Source organism: Lepus europaeus, chromosome 3 (genome assembly GCF_033115175.1).
Source record: "Lepus europaeus isolate LE1 chromosome 3, mLepTim1.pri, whole genome shotgun sequence".
In the NCBI taxonomy this organism is placed as follows: Eukaryota; Metazoa; Chordata; class Mammalia; order Lagomorpha; family Leporidae; genus Lepus; species Lepus europaeus.
Window position 1 is genome coordinate 37,792,905 of NC_084829.1, and position 20,018 is coordinate 37,812,922.

The following is a 20,018-nucleotide window of genomic DNA, read 5'->3' on the forward strand; positions in this document are numbered from 1 at the left end:
CTTGGCCCTTCAGGCTTTGTCATTTGAAGACAGTATTTCTTCTGTGTGAACAAACCTTGCTTATAGTACAGTTCAGCTTCTGCCTGTTCAGCAGCTAGAGTAGTGGTTTTTAACCCTGTTTCCTATTTTGCCCTTACCTGGTATACTGATGGTAATACAATGAAGTTAAGAACTTCCATCCATGGGGCCAGTGCTGTGGCACAGCAGGTTAAGCTGTCATCTGCTGGTTCGGCAGAAGATGATCCAAAGTTCTTGAGCCTCTGCACCTACATGGGAGACCCAGATGAAGCTCCTGGCTCCTGGCTTTGGCCAGGCCCAGCCCCGGCCATTGTAGCCATTTGGGAAGTAAACCAGCAGATGGAAGATCTCTGTCTCTCTCTCTCTCTCTTGTCTCTCTGTCTCTCTCTCTCTCTTGGTAATTCTGACTTTCAAATTAAAAAAAAAAAAAAAAGCTTCCATCCATCAAAAGAAACCATTAAGAGAGTCAAAGGCAAACTCTGTTTAGATGTTTGCTACCCATAGACCTAATTAAGGGCTTGTACTCAGATACATTTAGAACTCCAAATCAATAAGGAAAAGATGTAGCCCAATTCCTAAAACGAGCAAAAGATGGACACTTCACAAAAGACTGTATGCAAATGTTCCATATTCATGAAAGTTGTTTAACCTCATTAATGGTCAGGGAAATGCAAATTAAAACTGCAACAGAACACAACTACGCATTCACCTCCGGAGAGGGAAAAGTTAAAGCCTGGCAAACCAGGTATTGGCAAGGATATGGAGCAAATAGAACTCTTTTACATGTTTGGTAGGAGTGTAAATTGATAAAAAAAAATACTTTGGGAAATTACTTGGCATTATTTATTAAAGTTGAATGTATACACAAAGGCACTACAGAAAGTTCATGGAAGACCCTGAAGTATACCCATGTAGCTCTTGACACTGTATTTTCACTTTCAGGAAACAACCACAGTGTATAAATAAATTGTGAAACACTATACTGCAAGGTATATGAATGAACCACCATTGTATCCAATGACATGGATGAACTCCCACAAGCATAATACTGAGGGAAAGAAGCCAGACACAAAAGAATACATATTATATTATATGATGCCATTGATCCAGTGGAAGGAGGCAGAACCAACAGGTGCTGCTAGATCAGGATAGTAACTACCCTCTTGGGGAAACAGGCTTGTTGACTAGAAGGAGGCTCCAGGGATTTCTGGAATGCTGATAACATGTTTCTTTGTGTTTAAATTCCCTCTCTCTTTTAAGTTTGTTGTTATTTATTTGAAAGACATGGGCAGTGAGGGAGACAGGTCCCCAGGAACTCCATCCAGATCTCCCACGTGGGTGGTAGGGATTCAAGCACCTGAGCAGTCACCTGTGCCTTGCAGAGTGTGCATTAGCAGGAGCCAGGTTGGAAGGCAGGACTCAGTAAACTCAGGCACCCTGGTAAAGATGTTGGTTACCCCCAAATGGCGGTTTCACCTGCCAAACCACAGTGCCCACCCTGGATTTTTGTTTTTCTGTTTTTTTCATTTTATTTAAAAGGCAAAGAAAGAAAGAAAGAGACAGCCAGAAAGATCTTCAATCCACTGGTTTACTCCCCAAGTGCTGGCAATAGCCAGGGCTGGGCCATGCTGGCTACCAGACTCAATTCATGTTTCCCACATGGGTGGCATGGACTTAAGTATTTAAGCCATCGCTTGCTGCCTCCCAGGGTGTGTATTAGCAGGAAGCTGGAATCAGAAGCTGAGCTGATGGGCCCTGTGCTGTGGCGTAGCAGGTAAAACTGCCCCCTGCAGTGCTGGCATCCCATATGGTCGCCGTTTTGCGTCCTGGCTGCTCCACTTCCAATCCAGCTCTCTGCTATGGCCTGGGAAAGCAGTGGAAGATGGCCCAAGTCCTTGGGCCCCTGCACCCACATGGGAGCTCCTGGCTCCTGGCTACAGAATCGGCGCAGCTCTGGCTGTTGCCGCCATCTGGGGAGTGAACTAGCGGATGGAAGACCTCTCCCTGCCTCTCCTTCTCCCTCTGTGTAACTCTGACTTTCAAGTAAATAAATAAATCTTAAAAAAAGAAGAAGAAGAAGAAGCTGAGCTGAGACTTGAACTAGACACCCCAGTGTGGGACACAGGCCTCCCAAGCAGCATCTTGACTGCTGTCCAAATACCTGCTCTTGTTTTATTTTTTAATCACCTTGTGATTATTCATCTAGTTGTGTTTATGATTTGTGTATTTTTCTATTTGTATGTTGTACTTCAGTAAAGTTTTATTAAAAATTGATACATAATGTGTTATAGTTGCTTAAAAATACCAAGTACTTGTGAACATGTGAAGTAGCTAGATTTTTTTTTTAAGATTTATTTATTTATTTGAAAGGCAGAGTTACAGAGGCAGAGAGAGACAGAGGAAGGTCTTGCATCCTCTGGTTTACTCTCCAAATGGCCACAATGGCTGGAGCTGTGCCGATCCAAAGCCAGGAACCTAGAGCTTCTTCCAGGTCTCCCATGTGGGTGCAGGGGCCCAAGCACTTGGACCATCTTCTACTGCTTTCCCAGGCCATAGCAGAGAGCTGGATCAGAAGTGGAGCAGTTGGGGCTTAAACTGGTGTCTATGGGATGCCAACCACAGGTGGCTGCTTTACCTGCTGTGTCACAACACTGGCCCCTAGAACTTTTTTTTTTTATACAGGCAGAGTGGACAGTGAGAGAGAGAGAGAGACAGAGAGAAAGGTCTTCCTTTTGCCATTGGTTCACCCTCCAATGGCCACCACGGCTGGCACACTGCGACCGGTGCACCGTGCCGATCCGAAGGCAGGAGCCAGGTGCTTCTCCTGGTCTCCTATGGGGTGCAGGGCCCGAGCACTTGGGCCACCCTCCACTGCACTCCCGGGCCACAGCAGAGAGCTGGCCTGGAAGAGGGGCAACCGGAACAGAATCCAGTGCCCCGACTGGGACTAGAACCTGGTGTGCCGGTGCCGCAGGCAGAGGATTAGCCTATTGAGCCGCGACGCCGGCCCCCCTAGAACTTTTTTTTTTTTAATGTTATTTATTTAATTTATGTTGAGAGGCAGAGAAAGAGAGAGCAAGCAAGAGCATTCCCATCCACTGGTTCACTTCTCAGATGCCTGCAACATTCAGGGCTGGGATGTGCAAGGCTGAAGCCAGGAGCCAGGGATTCAGTCTCACATGGATGGCAGAGTCTCAAGCTTGTGCCTTAGCAAGAAACTGGAGTTAGCAGACAAGACTGGGACTTGAATCCAGGCACTCTGATATAGGATGCAGACTTCCTAACCAGCAGCTTAACTGCTAGGTCTAATGCCTGCCCCCAAATTGGACACTTCCCCTAAAGGTTTGTTTGTTTGTTTATTTATTTATTTATTACAAAGGTAGAATGACAGAGAGATGAAGAGACATGGAGATAGATCTTCCATCTGCTGATTCACTCCCCAAATGCCCACAACAGCCAGAGTTGGTTCAGTTCAAAGCCAGGAACCAGGAATTCCACCTGGGTTTCTGACATGGATGTCAGAGACCCAAGTCCTTGAGCTATCTTCTGTTTTCCCAGCACAGAAGCAGAGAGCTAGATTGCAAACAGAGCATCCAGTAAATAACTGGACCTTTTTTTTTTTTTTTTAGGATTTATTTTATTTATTTGAAAGGCAGAGTGGCAGAGAGAGGGAGAGAAAGAGAGAGAAAGAGATCTTCCATTCACTGGTCCAGCCCCTAAATGTCTGTAATAGCCAGGGCTGGGCCAGGCTGAAGCTAGGAGCCTGGAATTATTCGAGTTTCCCACATGGGTGGAAGAGGCCCAAGCACTTGGACCATCCTCTGCTGCCCTCCCGGATACGTTAGCAAGGAGCTGGATCAGAAGCCAGGACCAAACCAGTGCCCCAATATGGGATGCCGTCCTTGCAAGTGACAGCTTAACCTGCTGGTCCACAATACTGGCCCTCTTACTGGAACTCTAAACATCGCAAGTGGGAAAACAAAGTAGCCCTCTGAAAAATAGTTTGGTGGTTTCTTGGACTTAAGCACATATTTACTTAGTGATCCAATCTGTGTACTTGTCCTAGGTTAATGAAAGTTTATGTTCTGACAGAAACTTGTACATGAGTATTTATAGTGATTTTATTCATAATCTCCAAAACTGAAAAACACTACTATAGAATGGATAAGCAGGTCCACCCATACTGTCAGTACTACCCAGCAATGAAAAATAACAAGCTACTGATAATGCAGTAACATAGATGAATTATGCTACATAAAAGAAGCCAGACTCAAATGAATATTCATGGTATATGATTCCATCTATGATACATTCATAATTGTATGTGTTTGTAGATAAAGGTGACTTTTAAAATGCAGGTACTTGGGGTAGGTGGTATGGCCCAATGGATTAAGACGTAGGCTAGGCTGCCCACATGCCACTGGAGTGCTGGTTTGAATCCTGGTCCCTCCCCTCCCATCCAGCTTCCCAAGGTGATAGCTTAGGTGCTTGAGCCCCTGCCACTCATGTGGGCTACCTGGATGGAGTTCCTGGCTTCTGGCTTCAGCCTGGCCCAGTCCTGGCTGTTGCAGGCTTCTGGGGAGTAAGCCAGTGCATGAAAGCTTGAAAGCTTCCCTTTTCCCCTCCTCCCACCCAATCTCTGTCTCCTTCCCTCTCTCACTCTGCCTTTCAAATATGAAAATAAGAAATATTTTTAAGCAGATGTATTTTATTTGTTTGAAAGGCAGAATGACTATGAGGGAGAGCAGAGTTCTGTCTGCTGACTAACTCACCAAATGGCCGCAATGACCGAGGCTGGGCGAGCTCTCCCACATGGGTGGTGGGGGCCCAAGCACTTGAGTCATCTTCCGTTGCTTTCTCAGGCACAGGAGCAGGGAGCTGCATTGGAAACAGAGCAGCCAAGACTTAGACCACTGCTCTGATATGGGATGCTGGCATCCCAGGTGGCTTGACCCACTACCCTACAATGCCAGTCCAGTAAACATTTTTTTTTAAACCCATAAAAAGGCTTAAAAAAAAATATGGATACCTCATCCCAATTTCAGTTAACTTAACTTAGTTAACTTAGTCTAGGATGAGACCTCAGCACTATTTGCTTTAACCCTTCCCAGGTGATTTTTCTGCTTAGCTATGTGATTTTTCTGTACAGTCAGAATTGAGAACCACTGAGCTACATAAATCATCTAGAAAACACCAAGAAAATATTATCTTCGGCTTTGGACTTCCACTCTCAACATCTGTTTAAAGACAGCTGGACAGAGATTGAGCATCAAGTGAAGTAACTTTCCACCTTTTCCCCATTGATGGCTAGGAGACATTGGGCAGGTTTTCCTTTGGGTATCATTTTGCTGCTGCTGACATTGTTGAAGATGGTGACTGAAAACACCACCATCTAGAAAGCCTTGGACAGGCTGTGATTTGTTTAAATAGTTGTATTTAAGATCATATCTCCTGGGCTCTGCCATAGTGTTCTTAGGCAGCCATAGAATTTTCCTCTTTTTTCTGCAGTCACCTTGTGAACACACCTGACTCAGGAGGGCTGCGGTCCAAGTTATACCACTGGGTGTCACCAAGAAGTGATGAGTGGGTAAACATAAAGGGATCCAAGGGTAAACTGTGATGGGAGAATTCTGACAGCCTATTTTCCACACCAAAAGGACTTTGCAGGAGATGGGTTAATGCCAGGGGTCTAATGGGCTGTGGTATTAAAGGCTTGCTGCCCCAGTTTCTTAGGATTGCTTGTTTTCCATAGTCCAGGGATTCTTCCATAACCTTACTTATTTTATATTTGCCTTTGAGATTTTTCTTAAATGTTGGCAGTAGGTAGTCTCTCATCAAGTTACTTTTCCTGAGAACTGTGTCCTGTGCATGTGACTGTTCTCCGAAATTGTTCTCAAGTAGATTGCTCTGTCCCCCTTTATTGTTGCCCATGTGTTGGTTCAGAAGTCAACAGAAGTGACTTTAGTTTCTGAGGCTGAATAGAAAGGGTGCATGCGAGAAGTTTGGACAGAGGATCCAGATTAGGTCCAAAGTGGTGGGTTGAGACCAGTCTGTATGTATCTGTGCCAGTCTTTCTCGCCCACTTCCAGCTCAAACCAAATACTATAAAACAGAAGCAAAAGCTTAATACCAAACCAGAGCCAATAACTAAGCTTCACTCCCTGTTTGTCCTCTTTGTCTTGTGGTCCAGCCCTCTGCTCCTCATACCGCATTGACCAGGGAAAAAAAATTTTTTTTTCTGGCTGAACGTAGGTAGCTGTCATTGTCAGTGTAAACCTGAGTGTTAGTGCTGATTCAGAATGAGCTGCATTTCTGGCCTGTCCCCCAAAGTTAAGTCTTTGATTTGCATTAAAATGCTTACCAGTGTCTTTAGCTCTGAAGTCTGTGTTTGTTTCAAGTCTGTTTTCAGACCTGTCATCTTCACTTAGCATCCCGTAGCTAACCTAGCTCCACATGCTGCTCCTTTGCATTTATAGGCTGTGCCATGTAATTCCACATTTACTTATCTGTGCCCTTGTGATGTCCTCTCTACAGTCAGCTGCTAAAAGTTGTCTTCATTTCTTCTATTTTTGCACTTGATCTATTTACCTTGTAAGTACTAAGCATGGAATTGAAGTGACTGGTGATCATTCAGTAGAACCAGGATATAATAATTGTAGTGAACATTTATATAATACTACATGCCATGCACTTCTGTAAGTGCATTCCTTATGTTGTTAAATTCACACAGGCACCATGAGGGAAAGACTGCTATTATCCACTGTTTTATAGATGCATAAACTGATCCATGGAGAGATCAAGAAATCTGCCTGGGGGGGTGGACTTTTGGCACAGTGGGTTAAGATGCTCCTTAGGATACCTGTATCCCATATCAGAGTGTCTGAGTTTGAGTCGCATCTCCACTTCTGAGTCCAGCTTCCTGCTAAGGAAAACCTCGGGAGACCACAGGTGATGGCTCATTTATTGGCTCCTGCTACCCATGTGGAAGACCTCGACTGAGTTTGAGGCTCCTGGCTGTGGCCTGGCCCAGCCCTAGCTGTTGCTGGCATTTGGGGATAAACCAGCTGATGAAAGATCTCTCTGTCTCTGTCTCTCTGCTTTTTAAATCAATAAAAATAATTAAATTTTTTTAAAAGTCACACAGGTATTAAATGACAGAGCCAGATTACAAACCCAGACAGTCTGACTCCAGGGTCCGTATTCTTTTTTTTTTTTTTTTTTTTTTTTTAAGGGAGAAATTACCTTTCCCCATTTCTTTTTTTTCTTTTTTTTTTTTCCGGCAGGCAGAGTGGATAGTGAGAGAGAGAGAGAGAGAGAAAGGTCTTCCTTTTTGCCGCTGGTTCACCCTCCAATGGCCGCTGCGGCTGGCGCATCTCACTGATCCGAAACCAGGAGCCAGGTGCTTCTCCTGGTCTCCCATGCGGGTGCAGGGCCCAAGCACTTGGGCCATCCTCCACTGCCTTCCCGGGCCATAGCAGAGAGCTGGCCTGGGAGAGGGGCAACCGGGATAGAATCCGGCGCCCCAACTGGGACTAGAACCCGGTGTGCCGGCGCCGCAAGGCGGAGGATTAGCCTGTTAAGCCACGGCACCGGCCTGTTATTCTTCACCCCTACACTATGACTTTTTTTTTTTTTTAAGATTTATTTATTTATTTGAAAGGCAGAGTTACAGGAAGAGGCAGAGAGAGAGGTCTCCTATCTACTGGTTCACTCCCCAAATGGCCTCAACGCCCAGAGGGCTGCGCAGATCTGAAGCCAAGAACCAGGAGCTTCTTCAGGGTCTCCCACGTGGGTTTAGGGGCCCAAGCACTTGAGCCAACTTCTGCTGCTTTCCCAGGCACAGACTGGAAGTGAAATAGCCAGGACTTGAATTGGCACCCATATGGGCTGCCAGCACTTCAGGTGGCAGCTTAACCTGCTACACCGGCCTCACTATGACTTCTTTAAAACCAGAAAAGTAAGCATTTATCAAGCATTTATTATATACCAGTCACTGTGCTAAGTATTTTATGTATTATCTTAATTTTCCCTCATGCACAGCATGAGGTAGCCTCTACACTATCCTTGTTTTATAGACAGGGATCTTTGCTGAAGATCATGCAACTAATAAACCCAAAGTGGTGCAGCTGGGCCGTGAACTCGAGTCTAACTGGATCTAGAGCCCCAGATCTTAACCGCTGTACTGTAATGCACCTGGACCTCCATTGGTGTTAGTTGGGTCAGATCCCACCCGCAGTTTGACCCTCAGCACAGGATGTTAGTGCTCCCTTTTTCGGGTTTGTGTGTTCCGGGAAGTGCTTTGCTCTTTCACCAACATATTGAGAGACGGCCACGTCCAGAAATAGTTCTTGAATGACTTTCCTGGCCGAGCCTCGTGGACCTCACCCCTAGAGGCTGCTTCCTTCACTAGAAGTGTTTTTTGCAGTCTTTGGCAGTTGTCTCCAGTGCAGGTCAGTAGGAGCTATTCAGTTGGTTTCCTTTGGTGCTGTTGCATTTGTTTGAGTGATTCATGTACCAGTACTAAGGTGATTCCTGCTGTTGTACAGGCAGTCCTCTGTGGAGGCATGAATGGGAAATATAGGTAAAAAGCCAGCGCACTCTTTGAAGAATTCTGTTTCTAAGGACGGTAGTTTATGAACCTTTCTTTTCTATTTGTTCTCAAGAGTTTTCCTTCTGAAGAGGCAGAAGGTTTTGTAGCAACAGGAGAGAAATCTGACTAAAAGGAAGAAAATCATAAAGCTTATTTTGTCTTCTTTCCCTTTCCCCAGAGTCTGAATGGTGTTTGGCTGAACAGAGTGCGTCTGGAGCCTTTGAAGTTTTATGCCATCCGTCAGGGAGACCACATCCAGCTTGGGGTACCTCTGGATAATAAAGAGAATGCAGAGTATGAATATGAAGTTTCTGAAGAAGACTGGGAGCAGGTGGTACCTCGTCTTGCCCTGAAGTGTAAGCAGATGATGGAAAAAAATAAGAGCTTGAGAACTAAACGCAAGTTTAGTTTGGATGAATTAGAGGGTTCTGGAGCCGAAGGCCCCTCAAATTTGAAATCCAAAATGGATGAGATGTCTTGTGAACCTGGCCAGCCTGTGCAGTCACATGAGAACGGTAAAGTGGCCAGTCCACCCTCCAAATATTTGGATCCTAAGTTGGCCTCTCCTGAGGCACAGGAGAAAGTCTCAGGGGCTGATGTTTACTCCACCCCTCCCAAAATCATAGCCCCTCACCATAACAAGCAGAAAGGCTCAAACCCTTCAACATCTCAGAGCAGCCTAGAGCTGTTTAAGATGACCATGTCCAGGATTCTGAAGCTGAAAACAGAGTTGCAGGAAAAACAGATGGCTGTTCTGAATGTGAAGAGGCAGAAGCAAAAGGGGAACTCAAAGACACTTGTGAAAATGGAGGAGGAACTGCAGGCTCTCCAGTGCCAGCTGTGTGCAGAGCAGGCTCAGCAGCAGGCAAGAGTGGAAGAACTAGAGAAGACATTCCAAGAAGAGGAGCAGCATCTCCAGGTACCAGGCAGGCGGGAAAGGCCCCTTAGGGTGGGTGGCGGTTTGTGAGCTTCTGGCCAGAGCCCTCTGTTTTTGGGTCAAGGACCAAATGCTGAGGACCAGGGACAGGATATGGAATGAGAACAGAAAACTGTTAAGAGGTTGAGTGAAAGATTAAGGTGTAAGCATGCCTGATTGTCATCAGGAGCAGGAGTTGGGGTACCAAGACAGGGAAGGTAAAGTGACCTGCAAAGCCATCCAGGACATAATTGACCTCAGGATGCAAAGCCGAGGCATCTCAGAACCAAGGTAAATTCAGGGAGAAGTAAATGAAGGTCAGGATGCACAAAACCACTGTCCTCCAATCAATCCACTAGTTAGTTCTCCACTTGACTTATCCTTTCTGTATGGCCAAGTCACTTAACCACAAGGCTCGTGCAGGTCAGCTGGTCACTCTGCCCTTGTTTGTGCCTGGCAGTTTGTTAGCTGTGAGCATTAGTTGTGCAACTAACCTGGGGGTTGAGAAGCTAGCAGGGCAGAAAGTGTTTTTGTTTATATCTGAAGCAGCCAGTAAGAGAGAGGGTGGACACACCAAGACTCTGTTTTTGGTTTGAGTGATAAGCCACCTTCCATCATGCCTTTAGTAGGAAAGCAGAATAATGACTATCTTAGCTGTGTCAAGGAAAGACCGAATGTGTCCCCCATCCCTGAGTCGTTTGCTTGGATGACAAGCTCTAACACAAAGCTTCAGGGCAGAGCTGATCCCGTCACTATTCAAAATGTCAGTTCCCATCTGGCAGGAACAACACATTTTATTCCCACCAGTTGTTCAGGTAATACTGAATGTCAAGAATTCCCACTTGTTGACTTAGGACTAAGAAGGACCTATCACAACTGAAGCAAATAAGCCTTTATTTTCTGTGTGAGTTGCTCAGGGGAAGGAATGACCAGGAATAGTGTTGGCTTATTTCTGAGCAATTGACAGATTTTGTTCTAATATCTGCTGGCCCCTTGAACTGCGCGTTTTAGCAAAGGCCATGGATTAAATGGGTCTTTTAAGGGTATGCAGTGATTGCATGTGTACATCTTTTTGTTTCCCTTATCCAACCTAAACTAGCTGTTGAGATTAATACAGGGTGGTTTATCTCTGCATATTTAGTGTTTTCGCACCTCCACCAGAGCAAAATTCTCTTTAAATCATAAAAGTCACTGTTAGTTAATAATTGTGACTGCTCTGGGCATGTTTCAAGGCACAACTGCAAAATTTTTCTCTGTACCAAAATGCTAAAGAAAGGCAAAAAAGATTGGTTTAGAGAATTTCTCTAGGAATAAGGTCATGTATAAATCACTGGTAGTGAAGTACATCTAGTCTCCTATGTCCGCTGCATTTCCCTCTGCCCACCAAGCCCTGGGGATCTGTCCTGCCCCTATTATATGTTCAAAAACTCATTTAACCCTTACTGCCTCACACAGACCTTTATTTTGAGCATCCATGTAGTTTGGCACTAGGGAGTTCTAGTGGACATAAAAATGCTTACTAAGTGGTTTTTGCTGTTAAATAATTATATCTGGCTGAGGAGACGAGATACATCATATGCGTCACATAATTGGAGAACAATTTCAGTCAATATGTTGAATTAGACAACAGTTTCAATTTGGCATATTAAGTGGGTAGGTAATTCTAAAGGAAGGAAGGGCCCAGAGGTTCCTGTGGAAGGTCCTGGCCATAGGTTTATGCTAAATGGAAGGTGCCCACATGAGAAGGGGCCAGTGGAGGAAAGAAAGAACAATTTATAGGCTGAAAGTGAAAGAGACTGAGGAGAAAGTGGTGACAGGGTGGCCAGAATTGACGGCATGAGTGTGGATTTCATGCGTGCTGGCATGGGGATTATTACCTGAGTGTAAATATTTGGTGACTCAGGTCTCACTGTGCATACATCCTTTTGGGAGTCACAGCATGCATCAGCCAGTGATGGAGGCCTACCTAGACTGTTAGCTCATCGTTTTTCCAGAACCACCCAAATGGTGGCTTGAAGCTGACAGTCCTGAGTTGAGGGGTGCAGTATTTGGGCAGATAACTCGGCTCAAATCCTTTACTGCCAACAGCTTGAAGTAAAATGGGAGATTGCCACCTGCTCCCTGCCCCCTGTCGTTTCCAGATGCTCACAGCAGCTAGTTTGCTCTGCTTGTTGTGGATTTTGTTCCCCTTTCCCCCTCCCTGCAGAGCAACCTTCCTTTTTTTTTTTTTTTTTTTTTTTTTGGCTTTGCAGGATTTGGAGAAAGAACAAGGAGAAGAGGACCTGAAGCAACAGCTGGTCCAGGCTCTGCAAGAGGTAACTTAATTCTTGCCACTGTGCTGAGATTGTAGTGAGCTGCGAGTGGGGAGCAGCCAGGTATCACATGGCCACTGCTGCTCAGCCCACACCTCTGTGGGATCTCCAGTCTGCAAACAGAGCAGGTGGCAGCTGCTCACGCCATCAGGCCAGAGATTTGGAGCTTCACAGACATGCCAGCTCTCAGCGTGAAAACTTACATCTTCATCTGAGCAGAAGTTGCTCTGGCGAAGATGGAACAGAGCCTGTAGCAATTAGGAAGGAGGCTCTCTGGGGAAGTGGCTCTACTTCTCTAGAAAGGTGGGGGAATGCAAGCTATGATGTGGCCCCTAGGGCTGGGGAGGGCCTCCATTACCCCCACTGTCCCTGAGCTTTAGACATCCAGAAACCACTCAGAAATGTTCCCATGAAACACTTTAGGTCAGGTTGACAGTGTGCTATTTAATAGTCAGCAAAACATTGATGTAACGCAGGAGTAAAGCTCCCAGGAAGAAATGCTCCTAAAAGATTCCTGTAATTTGTTCCATTTACCTTGACTACTCCTCTCATTTGATGGCCGTTTATGTGTTCTCTTGCATCTTTAAAGCCTGCTTCATTTTCTGGCCTCCATGTATTACAATTAGTAGTTGGTTGCGAGTTCAGTCAGGAGGTAAATGGGGCGGTTCGGATTTCCCTTAGCACACCAAGCAGATCGCATTAGAATGTGTTCAGGGGAACGTCTGCTCATGTGCTTCTGTTGCATGCCTGTCTCCCTGCTGCACAGTGCTCATAGTCACAGTTTCATGTGCGTGACAGGGTACCCACCTTGATTCCCTTGACGGCTGCACAAATGAATGTGGAAAGAATTAGGTGGACATTAATTCAGTCTTCTGAGAGTTTTGTTTTCTGAGTTTGTTTACTTTCTAGAGTGAGGAGTAAGTATGTTTCCCTTTAGGCGTTACTAAATTAATGTTCAGATACTGTTTCGAGCCTAATGTTTCAAAACTGGCTGGAAAAGAACGATTCGGCTCGGTGGGGATCCCTGAGGGGTCACTGAGCACCTGCACCTCAGTGTGCCTCGCCCTGTCTTGAGACAGGCAGGAGCACACTGCTATGGAGCAGCGGTTGCTTGGCCTAGGAATCGTTCACATGAAGGTCGGACTTCCTGGTTACCATCCTGCCTGGGGGCCACCATTCTCAACTGAAGCAGTGGGCTGTCTTTGTTCCATCTTGCTGGTCCTTTGAAGTTGTTCTCTTTACCAGACTCTGATAAAAACAGATTGTCATAGAGCTTTAAAAACGTTTCTGAATGCTTCTCATACCTCTTATTTTCTTATCAACATCAAGGTGGAGGGGGGGCATCTGTTTTCTGATGTTATATTGAGAAAGTTAAGCCGCAAACATCTAATTAGTGGTCAAGATGAAGACCCAGCCCTTCTGACATGACTGCTTTCTTCAGGACATCACACATTTTAAAATTTGTTTCCTGATAATAACAAACATACCTTTATACCACCTGCCTTTAAAATGAATTTTAAGTGAGGTGAGAGCCTAAACTCATAAAGTGTGCTTCACAGACATGGACTTTCTTGACATTCGTGGTAGGCCTTTGGTCCCAGTGGATGAGCTATTAGCTCTTGGGCACGCCATCGTCCAGTAGATACTGGCAGAGTGCAGGCGGCATTGCCTCACAGGCATGTGAATAAATAGGTTAAATGGCTTTTTTTACTTCAGTGAAAGTGGCTGTCTAGGTTTCCCAAATCCCATTTCCCCATGATTTCTTTTTTCTTTTTCTTTTTTTTTTTTTTAAGATTTATTTATTTATTTGAAAGTCTGAGTTATAGAGAGGCAGAGAGAGAGAGAGAGGTCTTCCATCCGCTGGTTCACTCCCCAATTGGCTACAACGGCCAGAACTGCGCCTATCCAAAGGCAGGTACCTGGAGCTTCTTCTGGGTCTCCCATGTGGGTGCAGGGGCCCAAGCACTTGAGCCATCTTCTACTGCTTTCCCAGGCCATAGCAGAGAGCTGGATGGGAAGTGGAACAGCCAGGACTCAAACTGGCGCCCATATGAGATGCTGGCGCTTCAGGCCAGGGTGTTAACCTGCTGCGCCATGGTGCCGGCCCCATGATTATTTCTTAAAAGCCACTTTGAGTACAGGGTCGCCTTATGGGTGCTTACCAGTTCTTAAGTACCATTTCCAGAATCATGTGGGTAGCTTTTTAAAAGAATACATGTTTGGGTCCAGCGCTGTGATATAGTGGGTAAAGTAGCTACCTGCAGTGCCAGCATCCTATGGGCACTGGTTTGAGTCTCGGCTGCTCCACTTCCAATCTAGCTCTCTGCTGTGGCCTGGGAAAGCAGTAGAAGATGGCGCACATCCTTGGGCCCCTTGAGGAAGCTCCCTCTTTAGCTCCTGGCTCCTGGCTTCAGATCAGCACAGCTCTGGCCATTGTGGCCATCTAAGGAGTGAATCAGCGGATGGAAGACTCTCTCTCTCTCTCTCTTTTTTTTTTTTTTTTTTAATATTTATCTATCTTTATTTGAAAGACAGACTTAGAGAGAGAGACACAGAGAAAGAGAGAAGTCTTCTATCTGCTGGTTCACTCCCCAATTGGCCACAACGGTCAAAGCTGCACTGATCTGGAGCTAGGAGCTTCCTCCAAGTCTTCAGGGGCCCAGAGGCCATCTTCTACTTCTTTCCCAGGCCATAGCAGAGAGCTGGATCGGAAGTGGAGCAGCTGAGACCCAAACCAATGCCCGTATGGGATGCCGACACTGCAGGCCGGGGCTTTAACCTGCTGTGCCGCAGCGCCGGCCCCAGGAAGACTCTCTCTCTCTCTCTCTCTGTCTCTCTCTCTCTCCCTCTCTCTGCCTCTCTGCCTTTCAAATAAATAACATCTTAAGGAAAAAAAAACTTGTTTCTGGAACTCAGTCCAAACCTCCTGAATCAGATTCTCAAAGACAGTGAAAGTTCTTCAGCTGATCTTGTTTGGCCACTGAGGTTGGCTAAGTTCCTGAGGGAGTAATGGATTTGATGGCCTCCCTTCCTGTCTGTCCCCTTTCCTGGAAAAAAAAAAAAAACACAGCAGATAGAAGGTAGTATTTTTTAATTGCCAGTTCATTGATCCTTGAGCTAAAGAAACAGACTAGAGAGAGTGAGCGGGTGTGTGGCTGGAGGGTGGGGTACACTGTAGCTCATCCTGGGTGTCACTCTGCCGTGTTTCTGCAGCATCGGGCCCTGATGGAGGAGCTAAACCGCAGCAAGAAGGACTTCGAAGCAATCATCCAAGCTAAGAACAGAGAGCTGGAGCAGACCAAGGTACTGGAAGGAAGATGGAGGTTTAGAATTGGGTTAGTACATGCAACTCAGCATTTCCAGCAGAGCAGGGGTTGCTGTGGAGAATGAAGAAAGATTATGGGTGCTCCTTGCCTCAGGGGAAATAATATGTAAAACATTCAAGTCTGTGGGTGATTCTGCCTTTAGACAACGTTTGTTTCTTTCCCTTGTTCTGAAGCAAACTGCTGGGCCGAGGACTAGCATCCTGCACTGTAGTCCTTTCTCCATGGTGGGTGCTCTTTCAGTGTGCGTCACTGATACTTCCTTAAGAGTGCTGGACTCGGAGTACTGAACAGTTCACCTGGATGCACTGATGTTGATTTCTTCTCCTGTCGTCACTAGACTTCTCGGAGTAGGGGTTACAAGCTTAAATGCCCACCAAGGCCTGGTCGGTAACAACAGTGAAGCCGTCTTGATATGGGAGCACAGAGGCAGGCAGAGGGAACTGTGGTGGGCTGGAAGGGGGTGCTCGTCCCCCCTGCACCCCAGGAGGCAGCTCCTCTCTGTTCAGCCAGCTGCTGTATGCAGAAGTGCAGACTCAGGGTTGTCAGATGATTCGGTTTTCCCCTTTCAGGAAGAAACCAAAATGTTTATTTGAAAACCTCAGTTTTCAAATGTTAGCAACAAGTTCAGATTTTTTTGGCCTGTGTCTATTAATACCATGAAGCCCAGTCTGCAGGCTAGCGCTGACCTGGAATTATGACTGCATCTCTCGTCCCGCCCCACTCCACATACAGACCTAGAGGAGCAGGAGACTTCCTCCTTCAGTTTGACTGATGGCCTGTCCTCTGGTTAATTTATGTGGTATCTTCTTCCCCAGCTTCAGAGAAACCACTGCAACTTTTAACACTCATTGATGGGTGAGTTTTCAGGAAGATTAATTTTAAGTAGAAGTGGGTCCCAACCCTGTTCCCTGCCCTCAGCAGTCTGACATTCTTTGCCTTGATGAGAATGGAAAGTCAAAGATAAACCCACCACTGAGATACGAGAGTGCTCCAAAAAGTCCATGGAATGTGGAATTTTTTAAAAGACAAGTTCATTTTGGTGCATAATATTTTTGAAATCATATTTAGGAGGATTCTTCAAAATGCATGGAATCACATAGATCTCGGGTTTTTGGCACCAAAATAAGATTTATCTTTTTTATTGTTGTTTTAAGATTTATTTACAAGGCAGAGAGGGAGAGGGAGAAACTGAGGGAGAGAGAGATACTTCATTCAATGGTTTACTCCCCAAATGGGCACGCCAGCAAATGTAAGCCAGGCCAAAGACAGGAGCCAAGAACCCCATTCGGGTCTCCCACATGACTGGCATGGAACCAAGCACCTGGGCTATCTTCCACTGCCTTCCCAGGCACATTAGCAGGAAGCTGGATCAGAAACAGAGTAGCTGGGACTTGAACCAGTGCTCTGAAGTGGGATCCTGGTGTCACAAGCAGCAGCTTAACCCACTGTTCCACAGCGCTTGCTCTAAACTTGTTGAACTCTACTTTTCCATGAACTTTCTGAAGCACTTTTGTATACCCCAAATGGCTGTCCTCGCCTCAGGGGCTCTAGATCCTTTCTGTATTAAATACTTCAAGAGAGTATACCTAGGAGGTGTCCTAAAAAGTATGTCCACAAGGAGTCCCACCACAGCTAACCTCTGGGAGAAGCATGTGGCAAGCATCCAGGGCCTGCAACTGGCAGGGACTTCAGAGGCTGTCTCTACAGCCTCCTGCCTCTGGGGAGCGTGGGCAGGCGCCTTACGTTAAGCAGTCAGCTGCAGAGAACACAAGGGCCCTGATAACTAATTCAAGCCTCCTGCCTCTTGACTTGAGTTCTTTAGTTCTCTCTGGACCTTTAGTACTGCCTGTCTGAGTTTTTTGTTGTTTGGGGGTGATTTTCTATCACCTCTGAACCACTACTTGCCATACAGAATGCTTACTGCCTCATTCTTACTGTGGTGGGATAGGGTGCTGCCTTCATTTTTTCTCGTTTAGTTCATTTTGGGGAAAGAGAATCTACACTGCAAAGGCTCTGAAGTGGTGTTTGAGTTCATTCCAGCTGCTGTAATAAAATGCCATAAACTGGCAGCTTATAAACATCAGGCATTTGTTTTTCACAGTTCTTCAGGTTGAGAAGTTCAAGATCAAGATGCTGGCAGATTCAGTGTCTGGGGAGGGCCGGGCCTTGCTGTGTCCTCTCATGGTGGATGGGGCAGACAGGGTCACTCAGACCTCTTGAGTAGGGTTCTGATCCTGTTCGTGAAGGCAGAGCTCTCATGATCTAGTCACTTCCCACAGGCCCCAGCTCCTAGTGCCATCACATGGGAATTCGATTTCAACAGATGAATGGTGAGGGGCAGGATGTGACATGAACATTCAGACCATAGCAAGTGGGAGAGGAGAGAAAGGGAGTTCATGCTTTATATTAGAAAGCAATTCTTGAGAAATAGCAACCCTTAGGGAAAGTGTTTTATTCTTGAGTTGCTGTGCCAGAATGAATTTTTAATTTAGAATCCTTCTGAAGCTTATTCCAGACAATTAACCCAGTTCCCCGTCCTGTTTTGTGCTCCTTTTGGTTCTCCCAGATGACAGACAGGGTTGTGTGTGTTTTCGCAGGAAGAGAAGGAGAAGGTACAAGCACAGAAGGAGGAAGTTCTTAGTCAGATGAATGACGTGCTAGAAAATGAACTCCAGTGTATTATTTGCTCAGAATACTTCATTGAGGTAATTATGACCAGTGGCGCACCCCTTCTCACTCTCCCAGCACGGAACGGAACCTGGACCATGCATGCTGCTTCTGCCAAAGAAACATTCTGAAGAGATTCTTCTTCTAGGAATTTATAACTATTTGTTTGCTATGGTTAACATTTCTAGCTGCAATAAGGCCTTTCTCTCTTTGTTGTTAGGATGGGGGAAACCAGATCACATAGCCGAAGTATCAGAATGAAGCCCCAGAAATACTTCTCTCTCTTTACTCTGAATGGACACAAAGCTAAGAGTAGGCTTGTAGTGCAGTCTTTTTAAAATTAAATTTATTTGAGAAACAGGTGAAGAAAGCTCCCATCCATTGGTTCTCTCTCCACATACCCACAGTGACAGGCTGTGGGGCCTCAGAACATAATCTGGGTCTCCCACATGGATGGCAGGAACCCATTCACTTGCTTCATCACCACTGTCTCTCAGGGTATGAGCTAGCAGGAAACTGGAGTCAGGAGCCAGAATTGCAGTCCAGGTCTCCCACGTAATGGCAGGAGCTCCATTACTTGAGCCTTCACTGCTGCCTACCAGGGTCTATGTTAGGAAGCTGGAGTTGGGAGCCAGAATCAGGAATCAAACTCAGATGTGAGATCTGGAATCTTAACTGCTAAACTAAATACCTGCTCCTGCCATGCAGCCTTTCAAAGCAGAATGGTCAGTGTCATGGATGTGTGGTCATTTTGGGAATTCACAATTCAAAAGCCACATAAAATATATTTCAGGACCTTGAGGCTCCTTGTGAAATGAAATACCTCTCCCCGAGGCTCCCATTTATTGTCCTGTCATCTTTCTTTTTCTTTTTCTTTTTCTTTTCTTTTTTTTTTTTAAACAGATTTTACATCCACCGATTCACTCCCCAACTGGCTACAACGGCCAGGGCTGGGTCAGGCCAAAGCCAGGAGTCCGGAGCTTCTTTTGAATCTGCCACATGGGTGCAGGGCCCCAAGCACTTTCCCAGCTGCACTAACAAGGAGCTGAATCGGAAGTGGATCAGCCGGGTCTTGAACCGGCACCCATATGGGCTGCCGGCATCACAAGCTGTGGCTTTACCTACTACACCACAGTGCTGGCCCCTGTGCAAGATACAAGCACCAGCTCTTGTATTTTTCGCAGGTCCTGCCATTTGTGACCAGTGCAGCTTAGACCACAAGTGTTGAACTCAGGTCATTAGACGACAGTGCTTTCCTGACTGACTTACAAAGGCAGACACACATACACACTGCATCCTTTTCTCAAGCAGTCTTTAAGGAGGCTGGGTCTGTTAGCCTCCTGAAAAAAACCTCTCTCTCCTGGGCAACCTGTTTTTTCTTTTTTCTCTGGATTCACTTTGACTTCTGGTCATAATTTCCCGCATAGTTTTTAGTTAGATGATTCCCTACTTTGGAGAAACTCAGTGTTGTTATGACAGGACTTATGGTCTGTAGTAAAGAAAGACAAGGAAAGGGATGTTGGAGTGGGTGATAAGTTAGCCAACAAAAACGCCTTGACCTATGTTTTGTCACAGAGTACTGACCTATTCTGCTAGCAACCGCTTAAAGTCAGTCTTAGATGTTTCATTTTAACAAAGCATTTTGGCTGGCGCCACGGCTCCATAAGCTAATCCTCCGCCTGCGGCGCCGGCACACCGGGTTCTAGTCCCGGTTGGGGCGCCGGATTCTGTCCCGGTTGCCCCTCTTCCAGGCCAGCTCTCTGCTGTGGCCCGGGAGTGCAGTGGAGGATGGCCCAAGTGCTTGGGCCCTGCACCCCATGGGAGACCAGGAGAAGCACCTGGCTCCTGCCTTCGGATCAGCGATATGTGCCGGCTGCAGTGGCCATTGGAGGGTGAACCAACTGCAAAAAGGAAGACCTTTCTCTCTGTCTCTCTCTCTCACTGTCCACTATGCTGTCCAAGAAAAAATAAAAAATAAAGGATTTCTAATCCTGTTTAGGAGGGTTTACTTCATAAAACTTCATAATGAACAATAGTTTTCTGATTTTCTGAGTTCAGCTTGCTGTTGAAAATGTATAACTTAGATGTTATTTTCCACTGCTTATCTTAAAAGCAGAAATGAGGATTTTTGAACCTCAGAAAAAGTTGTATCTTAGAAGATACATACATCCATACATATACACATGTGT

The 20,018-nt window shown here is 45.9% G+C and overlaps 1 protein-coding gene across 2 annotated transcripts in view; it reads left to right on the top strand.

Annotated features, from left to right (window-relative positions):
* The window catches only part of RNF8 (ring finger protein 8), a 38,856-nt gene that overhangs the window by 12,101 nt on the left and 6,737 nt on the right, over window positions 1–20,018 (top strand). Inside the window, exons 3-6 of one of the 2 annotated variants that reach the window (XM_062186042.1) lie at window positions 8,787–9,527; window positions 11,777–11,839; window positions 15,050–15,139; window positions 17,760–17,867. In XM_062186042.1, the coding sequence (XP_062042026.1) occupies window positions 8,787–9,527; window positions 11,777–11,839; window positions 15,050–15,139; window positions 17,760–17,867 (1,002 nt within the window). The remainder of the gene's footprint in view (window positions 1–8,786; window positions 9,528–11,776; window positions 11,840–15,049; window positions 15,140–17,759; window positions 17,868–20,018) is intronic. The other variant, XM_062186044.1, reaches the window with a different exon arrangement.